The 13,451-nt window shown below is 26.1% G+C and overlaps 1 protein-coding gene across 1 annotated transcript; it reads left to right on the forward strand.

Annotated features, from left to right (window-relative positions):
- The first annotated feature begins 351 nt into the window (after window positions 1-351).
- LOC107458614 (transcription factor MYB58-like) lies at window positions 352-3,418 on the forward strand. The gene is made up of 2 exons (XM_016076837.3): window positions 352-477; window positions 2,278-3,418. The coding sequence occupies exons 1-2, from the start codon at window positions 353-355 to the stop codon at window positions 3,155-3,157; spliced, it is 1,005 nt and encodes a 334-aa protein (XP_015932323.2). The 5' UTR covers window position 352; the 3' UTR covers window positions 3,158-3,418.
- Window positions 3,419-13,451: the final 10,033 nt, after the last annotated feature.

Here is a 13,451-nt window from a genome sequence, read left to right on the forward strand (position 1 = left end):
TATCTTTGGTAAAAATAATAAGAATAATAATATTGCTGGTTCAGTTACAATCTTTAAACATTAAAGTGAGTGTGTAATTGAGACACTTAATAAAGAAATCTTAAAGAGGGGATTACACTTGCAATAATAAAATACTTGGTGTCAACATGCAAAAGAATGAATGATATAGATGTTTTAAAAAACAATTTTCTAAGTATCTTTAGATATAAAGGAACATGCAATCTCCATGCCTTCCATACCAGTCTGCCACAAATTAAATTTGAACAATAATATATTTAATTTCAAACTCTGTAAATTGTTAAAAAAAAATTGTAGTTGCTCACACTTAGTATTTGCATGTTATTAAGGGCTCATGCGATGTGGGAAAAGTTGCCGTTTGAGATGGATCAATTATTTGAGGCCAGATGTTAAGAGAGGCAATTTTACAGCAGAGGAAGAGGAAACCATAATAAAGCTTCATAAAGCCATGGGGAACAAGTGAGTAGTGTTCTTCTTCTTGTGTTTCCAATTTTCAGTTTTAAATAAATATTTTATTCGTAAAATATTCTCTCTCTTTTTACAACAATAATTTAAATTGTAAATTTTCGTTTTCTTCTTAATTAATTTACTAAATACTAATATGATAGATAATATACTGACATAATATATATTTCACTATGTTAAAGATTTAACTAGTCACATTAATATTTAACAAAATTTTATTGATTTAAAATAAAATAATAAATTAAATTTATATGAAGAAAAACCAAAAGACATGCATACAATTTATAGAAATTAAAACTTATTTAATCCAACATATTTTACTTATTTTTGTCATTCCAATATTTAGGAGACTGTTGTTGTCTTTTCTAATAAAAATTAACCTTTTACAATTATTTATGAAATAAGTATTTTTTATTTTTAAAACTTGAGATTAAAATTAAAATCTTCTTTAACCTTTTTTTTATTATTCAAAATGGTTTATATTTAGCATCAAAGCAGTCTTATTTCTATTTCTTAAAGCTCAAATTTAATGCTATTAGAAAAGTGGCGAGTTTTAATTTGTCGTAACTAAAACCAAAAGAAAAAACAAAACCAGCCACCTGCCCTTGATTTCTCATAGCAATTTTTTTTTTGTTGGTACGGCACATTAGCCAAGATGTTTAGAAACGTGATTTCAAAAATATTTGCTTATCCATTAAAGAACATTAATTCTTAATATAATAATATATATGTAACTATATAATGCAATTATTTTTTTCAAAAATATTTCTATTTATATAATATTACCTTTGAATTATATATAACTCCTAAGAACATGTATTATTTCAAACAAAACTTAATTATTATGTATTTATGAATATTCATACATAATATTTTGTATTTTTCTAACAGTTTAATCAATTATTAAAAATAATCAAATCTTAAATAAATGTATAACCAAATTCACTATAATAGGACAATAAATTTTTTTTAGTGAAATATAATCAAACATTTTTATAAGCATTACGTAATGATTAATTTTTGGTATTAATGTAACGTATCTAAGTTTGTTATCATATCGCAAATGGTAGTCGATACCTAGTCAATATATACTCTCACTTTGCATTGTATTTTGGTTTATTTTCTTAATTTTAGGGACATCACAGAATGTAAGTGATTATATGAGTAATGCTAGCTAATTAACTATGGCAGATAATTTTAGCTAATACTATAATGAATTAATTTAATTATTTTATTAATTTTTATAATTTTATCAAATTTTTAATTAGATTTTTTTTATTTTTTATTTTTTTCAATTGGATCGAATCTCTACACTGTTTTTAATTTTATAATTAGGTCATTTTTTATGCAAAAAAAATTAGAATTAACTAAATATTTCTTTACAAATTAAAGGTATTCATAATTAAAAACCTAATTAGATATTTAACTAATGTATTTTGGAAGAAATATTCTGTTAATTTTAACGTTTTTGATATGAAAATGACTTAATTAAAAAATTAAAAGTAGTGTAGGGAGTAATTGAAAAGAAAAAATATAAAAACCTAATTGAAAATTTAGTGAAACTATAGGAATCAAAAGAGTAATTAAACCTAATAAGTTGTCAAACAAATGTAATATGAAACCTATTAAAAAATGAATTTTTATTGGGTTTTTATTTGGATGTGTTTTTTTAGTAGAAATTAGGAGATTCTTTTTTTTGAGTTTTTAATGTTTTTTGCTTTATCTTAAATGTTGGTCGTGTCATGTTGATTTTTAAGACTTGCTATGATTATATATGTATCCCGTTTTGTTCAGATGGTCTAAGATTGCATCCCGTTTGCCCGGTCGAACAGACAACGAGATAAAAAATGTGTGGAACACCCACTTGAAGAAGAGATTAACTGCTGCAAAATCTTCAGATTCAAGGGAAGATAATGCAAATGATGGATCTAAAATTGAATCATCAGTGACTTCACCCTCTTCATCTTCATCTGAATCATTTTTCTCAAATGAAACACCAAAAACTAACAACAACAATCCTTGCAATGAAACCAATGACCATATTTCCCAAACTGATGATGATGATCAAGATTCAGGTGGGAAGTTATTACAAGAAGTAATTGGTATCACTGAAGAGACAAAAGGGTCATCAAATTCATCATCATCAACATCATTATCATCTTGTATTGAATACAAGAAGCATGATGAAGATCAACAACAATTGGTGTCTCCAACATTTTTGAACTGTGTTGCACCCTATGATATTGATGTTACATTGGAAGAGGTTGATAAGCCAAACAACAATAATTTGGAGACAAAAGAAGATTGTGATTTTTGGAAAATGTTAGATAATATTGAATCATTTCTATCATCAAATGAGGCATCTCCTCCTCCTCCTCCTCCTCATCAAAGCCAAACATCACCAACAAATCTTGTTCATCAAGATGATGATGAAGCCATGATGATGATGATGTGGTCCCATGAATTTGAGAACGAGCTTGGAGGAGTGGTAGGTGAAGCAACAACAAAAGGGTCAAATAACAAGGCTCAACAAGAAATAATAATGGACCCATCAAATGATGTATTTGATTTAGATCTTGTGACAAGGCCACCAGAACCCGATCAATTAGAATCAGAATTAGACTTGGGATATATTCAATTGTGGCCCTCTTTGCCACCAAATACTATTCTCTAAGATTAGTATACAATGCAAATCCCTAGCTATTTTGAAAGAAAAAAAAAGTTCATCTATATGAATCACAAATTTGTGATTTACTTATCAGTAGGTACTCTGACTATGGGGAAATTAATCCAAATTTAGCTTTATTCGATGTAGATTTTTTTAGTAGAGTTGAGTTATGTGTACATATTATAATGTTAAATACTACATATCAACTCATACCTTATTTATTATGGATTAGAGGTGGATCTAATTTAAGTAGGAATCACATCTTTATTTACTGTCAAAAAATTCGTGATTATTGACTACTAGTCGACGATGATGACGAAAATAAATGTCTGTCAATTATAGTTTCACATCTAATTTTCAACCCATATTTTATTGACACTTCTTGGCTATCAGTTAAATAATTTTGTAAAATTAAAAAATTATTTTTATCATTAATGATAACATTGACATTCGTAATAATTAAAAATACAAATTTAATGTTTGAATTTAACTAACGGCCAAGTTATCGATAACATTGAATTTATTGTTTTCCAAATTTAAAGAGTGAACACCTAAATTGGTTCATTAATAATTCAAATCAGACATTTTGATTTCTAACAAATTTTTATTTACTAGAAATCCTCACTAATTACTTTCGTTAGACAAATTAGTTACTCTTTCGCCTTCAATAAAATTTTAAATATGTGTATTGAATAAATAAGTCCCTGTTAAATTTTATTATAAGACAATTAAGTTTTTAAAAATATCACTAAAGCAAATTAGTCCCCTTTAAAATGATAAGGGACCAATTTATCTAATGATAATAATTTTTAATGATTTCTAAAAATAAAAAATTTGTTTGAGACTAAAACGTCTTATTCGAAATTTTTAGTGACCAATTTAAAAGTTTTTCAAATTTTAATCTGCTACATTAAGACACTACAAGAAGAGCGGAGATTAGCGGCGATTTTTTCTATGGTTTGCGACAGTTTTAAACTGCCGCAAAAATTAATTTCGGCGGTTGAGTGAACCGCCCTGGTTAGTGGCGCGGGCAATTGTTTTTGCGACAGTTTTCAGCAATCGCTGGTATAACCGTTGCTAATTGGATCATACAACCGCTGCTATTTCTTTTACTGGTTTTTTAAAAAAAATGGAGGTGGTTTAGAACCGCCGCAATTCTAATGGGTGCTTTAAAAAAAATACAGTGGTTTTCAATGATCATACCTACGGCAAATGGAAATTTTGTAAGTGCCAATATAATTCAATTTAGAATAATTTCCATAGTAAGGGCAATAGACTAAATGGAAAACCATATCATCTGTTAGATTTTGAGCTTTTAGTATTTTAATTAATTTTTTGTCAATTGAAAAAAAATAAAAAAATAAAACTAAAATCAACTTTAGAAATGTCCTTTTCTTTTCTTCCAATCCTCATGTGTCACTGATTTTAGACCCAACAACAATTAATAACTTGCTAATAATCTATGTTGAGGTACTTAATTCATTCAAATTTTGTAGAACATAAGCTAACCCTTTTCCATGGTGCTTCTTGTTCAAAGGAAACAGAACAACAAAAAACAACTAAAGAAAAAGTTTAGCAACTTTATGTGAGCAATTTAGTACTAGTAGTCGTGTGCTTGACCAATTTAGAAGCTCATTAAGTTCTTCTACTGTTGAGTCTCTAATTTGCTCACAAAATTGGTTGAAGATTCAAGAGAAGATGTATGACTTAAAGCAAGAACTTGAGGACCAAGAAAAACTTGAATTAGGTAACTATTTTTAAATTGGATTTCTTTAAATTATTATGTAATTGTTGTTATTGTTGAGTCTCTAATAATAACTTAATTACTGTTAACGTAGAGCTTTCAACTTTAACAATATCTAATCAAGCTATTGGAGTTGATGTTGTTTACAACAATTTGAGGTTAACATTTTTTCACTAATTATTTATTTGTTGAATTACTTTTAATTAATCAATTTTATATATTGACATTAGCTAAATAGCTAATTATATGCTAGTTTTTTGAAGGTCACAACTCCTCTCTTAAATATGCTTGGTTGATGGAGTGAAGGATTATGGAGTAAAGACTTTGAAAACTAGACAAATATTTTTATTGTACTTTTGTATTTAGCTTCTAATGTTTAGATTTTAATGTGTTTTGGTTTTAGCTTCTTTCAAAAAAAATTCACTAGACTTTTATATTTAACTTCTAATATTTCTATTGCACTTTTATATTTTCATTAGACAAAGATTATTTACTATTAATATGTTTGGATTTTGATGAGTTTAGTTTTTAATGTATTTGGTGTTTAATATGTTTGCATTATTTCTATTAATATTACATGTTTATTGTATTTGTTGAATTTTTAAGATAAAAATAAAAAATTTGCCAATTTGATTTTTTCATGAATTTCAAATTCATCGGGTACCCACTACCCGAACCAAACCAATCCGCTCTTAATCAGTTTGGTTTGATTCGGGTATAAGCACAAAAAAATACAAATTCAAACCAAACCGAACCAATTACTTTTTAATCGATTCGGTCCTAATTTTACCTCGAACCCGAACCAAACCGACCCGTGCTCACCCCTACTCTTTTACCTCTGCTCATTTGTCCGCCAGCCTTGGTTCCCACTATCGTCACCTCCTGCTACTTCTCTTACTATCTTACCTACTGAATCACATTCATCTCTTCCAACCCTTCTCTTTGTCCCGCCACTATCTTAGAGCTGCCTCTTTCCACCATTTTTTCTTTTTTCTGTTTATGTTGTTTTTGGTTTGTTTGTGTTTTCTATTTTATTAAGTTTTAATAATTTCTGTTTGCAACACTTTTATGTAGAACCAAAAATAAAACAAATCGGAATTTTCTATTTGTCTATATGTTAAAATTCATTATAAACGAATATTGGACTCATATTTTGACTTTAATTCAACATAAAAATTATTTAATATTTTTAGATTTAAATTTAAATATTTTTTGTTATTTATAAGTGTTAGATAATTATTTCATAAATAATTTTTTCTATAAAATAATAGATATTAAACTTTTGACATTCAATTAGAAACAGTCAGAACTTACTTTATTTAACTTTTATTATTAAATAAAACAAGTTCTGATTGATTTTGATTAAATTTTTTTATTACTAAATATTATTTCCGATTAAAAAATAACGAATTTTTTCATGCTGTACTGTTCATATTCCTTCCTCTACAACTAAATCTGGCCTATCAATAATATGTACACATGACATTTTTAATTTCATGTATTCTCTCAAAAATCATAATAGAAGAGATTGAAGATTGAAGCAAAATAGAAAAAGGATTATTATTATTATTATTATTATTATTATTATTATTATTATTATATGTAGCTTATCCATGATTTCAACATGAAATGTATTTTGAATAGATTGTTGGTGAACAACAACTATCACACCCATCGCTAGTGGGTAGGTGAAATTCTCTACTTACTACCACTTCTGAGTGACATATTTTCTACATGTCCCCACACCTTTGAAAGAAAGACATGAAAGTACAATCCCAATCTCACAAGATTGTAGAATCATCAAATCAAAAGTATGTGTATAACAAGCTAACTCAGCTAATGAACTCATCATTGACCGTATGAGCAGAGTATGAGGTGCGTTTTCTACCACAGTCAATACTCAATAGCAACATGTACCAATATATATGAAATTATAAAATTCAGCGAAGAGAAAAATATTATCTCACCATTAAATAAATGAAGAAAAATGAAAAGCAAATTAGTGGTTACCATGCAATTGGACTCGGTAATGATTGCCAAATCTCACCAAACTAGCTATAGAGGCTGTGGCTATATTTTGTCCTAGTTTAAAGCAAATATAATACTTATCTAAAAAATAAAATAAAAATTCACAACCGCTTATATAATTTATAATCTTAAAAAGTAAATTTTGAGAATGACCAATTATATAAGGTGATCAGTTGTTCTTTATTTTCAAAATAGTGGTTTTATAACATTTTTATATAAATAAAATTAGGAGGTTAGAAGCTGAATTTTTTATTTTATTTTAATTTATATAAGTATGTGAAAATAATGATTATAAAAAAAGAACAACTAAAACAAATGCACGCTTTTTATTTTTTATATGATAATGCTAATAGTGATAAACATGAGAATGGCCATACAATAGTGGTATACAAAATTATAGGTGTGATGTGTTTTGAAAAAATTATTTGTAATGATTTTTTAGTATATTTTTTAAATATTTTAAAATAGAAATTGTGGTCATTGATTCCTTTTTTATATAATTTTTATTCTAAAATAGTAATTATCCATAACGATTTTTTTATGAAAAGTTTAAATTTAAAAACTAAAATCGCGTTCGACATTTTGTGTTTTCGCTTTAAAAAAAAAATACAAATCGTCATCAGCGATTTCACTTTCATATTATTTTTATAAAAAAAGAATAGAAATCACTACTAACAATTACTCTTTATTAAAAAAAAATAGAAATGTTCGTTAAATACATATTTGGTTGCAAGAGTATGAAAATGTTTCCTGTCATTTTCTGATTTTAAATTGAGTTAATGATGAGAATTCGTCCAAGAAAGAATTAGGCTAGTAGATTTCAGGTTGAGTACTTTGCTGAAATAAAAAAGGGTGAGAAGTGGACTTCATTATAAGTTTGTAACAGTGAGCTTGTTTGATTTTTTTGCCTTTTAACAAATCTTAGAAGTAAAGCGTTGATCTGATTTGATCAAAGACTAGCTAGGTAGACTAATTTCGTTATTACGCATCATTTATAACATATGTTTGAGTTATTACTTACTACCAGTTTCCACCGACTCAATTGCTTTATTCTCCGAAGTTGGTAGAGACAGAACTGAAAAAATTGGTTACTGCATTCTCAACTCCACCAAAAATATAAAGACAATATTTTAACTTTTCTTAGGCATGCTTTTTATATAGGTGTCTATTAAATTTAGACAAAAATTATATATTAATAAAAAGCATCATAGAATTGATCCTTTATATGTTCATTCTTATATTTGTTGGACAGAAAAAACTTTGTTTATTTAGAAGATCCTATCAACATACATCGAAATAGAATTTCATATTTAGTAATGACAAATTTTGTGGTGCCTATAACTTTGGTGTCGAAATTGTCGAACTTATCTTTTATGGTAACATTTAAATAATAAAAAATTTATTTATTTTTATATTTTTTAATTTAAATACTAACTTTTATCTTTTTTTAATAAGTTAGGCAAATATATATAGGTACAATAGCATGCATCTTTAGCAATAAAGTATAAAGATACATTCACAGACCAAATAAAGATACTATTGGAAAATCTAGTATTAATGATTTTTTTTTTTTGGTGACTATCTAGTATTAAAGGTTTGATTGTAAATTGGAGGAGAGGGAGAAAATTAATTAGATTTCATTCTACATTTTAACCATTACCCTTTAATTTTTCGTTGGCTTTTTTTTTCCAAAATTAAAATTTACAAATGCTTACTAAAAAAAATTAGGATTAAATACAATTTTAGTCTTTAAGATATAGGTTAAAAATTTTCTTTTTTGTCTTTAATTTTTTTTATATACAAAATTCTCTCTAAGATTTAACTTGATTTTAAAATCGTTTTTTTTACTTAAATCTTAAAATTTTAAAGCAAATTATTACTAATAAAAAATTATAAAATAAAATAAAAAAAGAGAGAAAGAGAACGGACATTGAGAGAGAGAAATATAACCACGGGGAAGGGAAGAAGAAGAAGGGAGAAAAGAAGAGGAAAAAGATGAAGATGGCGACAATATCAGCGAAAGAGGACGGACGTTGCACGCCGCGTTGCCGTTTTTGGCCCTGCGCCATTGTTGATGTCGACGCTAACATATCTTCCATGAGGGTCTTTCAAATTGAATAATTTTGGGAATTCAATTTGACCATATTCGGTCAATGAATATTTTCCTCCATTTAATCAGTACAGATCTAAACGAACAAAGCTCTAGATACCACTTTATTGGGAAAAATTTAACAAAGGTTCAAACAAGAACCTGTCTAACAGCGAAATCACCAAAAATAATTTTTTCACAACCTGTGCGATTAAATATGCAATACCAAAGATACTCCAAGCAGCAAATATAATGGCATAAATTAAATAATCAGACATCAGAATTTTAACGTGAAAAAAACCCTCAAAAGAGGGACAAAAAATCCACGGGATACAATCCAGTAAAATCTTTCACTGTTAGAATAATGGGTACTCGAACAGTCTTCCTAGTGACACTAGAGTATATCAACAATCAACAAAATACATCATCAAAACTAATGGAATTAATATAAACCTTTCACATAGTGGATATTTTAAAATAAACAAAAAAAAAAGATAATACAAACTAACAAATTATATCCTAATATTTATTTCTATACTAGAAATAACATACTAAAATTTTATAAAAAATAGAAAAAATTTATCAGATCAATATAATCAAAATGACAATATTCTTTTCTCCCAATTTTCTTCTTCTCTCGACGCCGAAAACCATTTCTCACTCTCTTTCATTTTGTTTCAAAATGAGCGCTTCAAAATCTCACTCTCTTTCTCTCCTTACCATGGCTTATTAGCCATTCTTCTTTTTTTACTTTTTTTTTTGGTTTTAATACTGTAGACTTCACTTAGTTGGAGATTCACTAATAATAACAATAAAGGTCATAAATAATTAAATTATCTTAATTACTTGTTGATTGATAATTGTGATAAAACTTTTATGCTAATCTGTTATTCAAGGAGTTAATAATACATAAACACTTATATTTTGTAAAGAGTTAACTACTAAAAACGTTTTCGTATTATTCAAATGCTGATAAAAATTATCCGAATTTTACTATCAACAAAAATACCTTTAAATAATTTAAAAACACAACAATAATATCAATAATAAATATATATTTTTAAAAAATGTCTTAAAGATTGAATTTTGATGTAATTTTTTACAATCATAATTAAAAAAGAGATATTATTATTCTTAAAATTTGGTAATTTTTTTCTAAGTATATATTTTTTTGTAATTTTTTAAAAATATTATTAGTTGTTAACAAAAAATTACAAAAAACTATATACTCAACGAAAAATTACCAATTTTTAAGGAGAATAGTATCTTATTTTTTTAATTATTCTTGAAAAGATTGTATCAAAATTCAATCTCTAATGTATTTTTTGAAAAATACATGTTAGATAATCTTGCAAAAAAACTAACATTAAATATGTATTTTTCAAAAAATATATTAGAAATTGAATTTTGAGATAATTTTTTGCAAACATGATTATAAAAATGAGATATTATTATTCTTAAAATTTGGTGATTTTTTATTATGTATATATTGTTTTGTGATTTTTTAAAAGTATTATTGGTTGTTAACAAAAAAATTATAAAAAATATATATATACTTACCGAAAAACACCAATATTTATGTATAATAATATCTTATATTTATAATCATGCTTGCATAAAATTACATTAAAATTCAATCTCTAAGGTATTTTTTGAAAATATATATTTATTGTTAGGTATTGTTGTTATGTTTTTAAATTATTTAAAGGCATTTTTGTCAGCGTTTGAATAATCGGAGACGTTTTTGATGGTTAACCCTTTTGTAAAAAATTATTTTGTTTAATTCAGATTTATTATAAAAAAGTTTCATTTTTCATTTTTATTTTTCTATCGTATTTATAGAATATTGCTGTAAAAACCATATAAATTATATTATTATGTTTAAAATTAGTAATATGAAATTAAAAATCCTTATTCCATTTAAAACATTATTCTTCAGATTTTCTACTATTCAAGTTGCTGGTTATTACATTGTGTTTGTATCTATATGAAAATATAAATAAATATGCTTCATAAGAAAAGTTAAAAAGTGAAAAACATTAAATGCAATAAAATATTTTCAAAGCAAAAAAACATAGACTAGCATCTGTATCTATACTTCTTCTATACAAACACAATTGGTGTCCAACTTCTTTTTTCCTTAAATACACTTTGTTATATATAATTCCTAAAAAAGTTTTTTTCTAAGATTTGAACACCAGACATTTTAATTAAACTATGAATCACTTGTTGTCTCAATTAATTCAATCTTATTATTTTTATACATATTTGATAAATAAAAAAATAATGAATAGACACGTTATGCCTATTACTACACTAATATGAATAAAAGTAGAACGATAAATAATAGTAATTTTGTGGATAAAATTATGGGACGCAAAAAAATAATAATAAAATTATGAGTGTGAAAATATTAATACTTTTTCAATTAATATAGCTTTTATATAAAATTTAATTAAAATAATAATTTTAATAACTTTAAATAATTTTATAACGACACGCGTATTTTGGAAGAGATAATTATTAGAATAAAGTCAATACATAGGGTGCCAGTGCCACAATAGATTAAATGGTTTGGCAATAAACTTTAGATAAATAAACATATTAAAAATTTGAATTTTTTAAATTTTAAATTTTTACTTTAAAAAATAAAGTATAATTTGTCACTTTTAAATAATTTTTTTTCGTATTTTTTTTATCTTATCTATAAAATAAATAGTAAGAACTTATATTTTATTCTCTAAAATAAAACTAAAAATTTAGAGGATCCAAATCTTATATAATTTATAATTATTCAGTTATTATAGTCAAATTAAAAAAATTATCAAAAAAATAACTAATATATTAATATTGAATCATAATATTTTCGTTTTTCGACATATATGTTGAAATTGTTCGAGTACATTATTCACTCCCACCTCACAACAATGTTATTTATCTTTTTTGTATATATCAGAGAATTATGTGAGATCAGGATTAAGTGTTAGATTAAATTGGTTTTTCTAATAAAAAAAGTATTTTTTAATAAAATACTTTTATTTAATTTAAAATTTAATTGGATACGTCTTTTAAAAAAAATTTTTTTACTAAGATAAACAAATTATTTTTTTTATATTAGCAATACCATACTTTAAAAAAATTATTTTTAATACTTAAAATTTTTTTTTGAAAAGTCAATTCAAATATAAAATAAATTTTATTGATTAAAAAAATGATCTTTTTTAAAGAATAAAAAAAAAAGTATTTTTTTCAAAATCAGTCCAAACTGATCCTGGCTGTGATTGCTAGAAGAGAGATTAACTTAAGATAGTTAATTCAAGTGTAGCTCATTTAACCATTTATATCTAGCTACCTCAAATCAATTTGAATTAGTTTAGTTCATTAGGTTATTTAATTAAGTATCTGGGTTCGAATCTCATTTTGTGCATAATAATCTATGGGTCAATGACAAACTCTTTAATGGAGCTTTGCGATGAATTAGTTCTTGGTATGTGAATATGAAAGAAGGTGCCGTTTCATCTCTATTTCCTATTTCTTACTTTTTGGTTCTCTCTGTCGCACGAGCTGAACACCACTACTCACCACAAACTCTGCAACCAGAACAGTTTTTCTTCATGATGTGCTCATCGTGTCATTACCAGAAACTTCATTTTCAGTGGCTAACAGGAATGAATGGAATGGCAATGCACAAACCACCATCATTATCCATAGGATCCAACATAAATATTTGGCCATTCGAATATTTTTCTCAAGTATTAGTCGTTCGAGTCAATACAAATGGCGCCTACTACGTTTATATTGGCATGTTGAGTAGTTTAGGTGATACATTCTCATGAAAATTAGTGATCGTTAAATTGTTTACTTCTGAATGATCCCATTAGATTAAAACTCGTACTTTCTTATTAGCAAGAATATAAACGTTCCCGAAATTTATACAATTATTATTTCGTTTCCTACTACTGATAACATATGATTAATCAGAAATCTGTACATAGTAAATATAAAACTGATGTGTTAACAGTAACTTCCTATAAGAACTATTCCTTGTTTGGCAATTGCAAGAGTTTAATGTGAAGCTGACAAATATAACAGACTTAAAGTCACTTAACAGTCCTAATTCCCAAAGAGTAGAGTCCTATACAAAGGCACCCGAAATCTGAATTGGGTTATGCAAGAATTCAGTTCAATAAAACATGTTGGATCAAGTGCTTACCCATATTCCTAAACCTATATTTGTTGGCAAAGTTGCAGTTTTATTTTAGCACAAGGGGTTGCAAGCGCTATAAGTACCATGTGATGGGATGTTAAGTAATCTAATCCTAAGAGTGATGCGAGTTAAATAAAACCAACAAAACAAAGGGAATTCTTTGGTTGAAAATGCTGAAAAAGAAAATGGTACTATTTTGAGAGTTCTATACAACAATTGATCATATATCAGG

Source organism: Arachis duranensis, chromosome 7, assembly GCF_000817695.3.
Source record: "Arachis duranensis cultivar V14167 chromosome 7, aradu.V14167.gnm2.J7QH, whole genome shotgun sequence".
NCBI lineage: Eukaryota > Viridiplantae > Streptophyta > Magnoliopsida > Fabales > Fabaceae > Arachis > Arachis duranensis.

Coding starts and splice junctions, on each gene's coding strand:
- LOC107458614 (XM_016076837.3), top strand. CDS start 353: ATGCGATGTGGGAAAAGTTGCCGTTTGAGATGGATCAATTATTTGAGG. Junction 478..2,277: donor CATAAAGCCATGGGGAACAA/GTGAGTAGTGTT, acceptor CGTTTTGTTCAG/ATGGTCTAAGATTGCATCCC.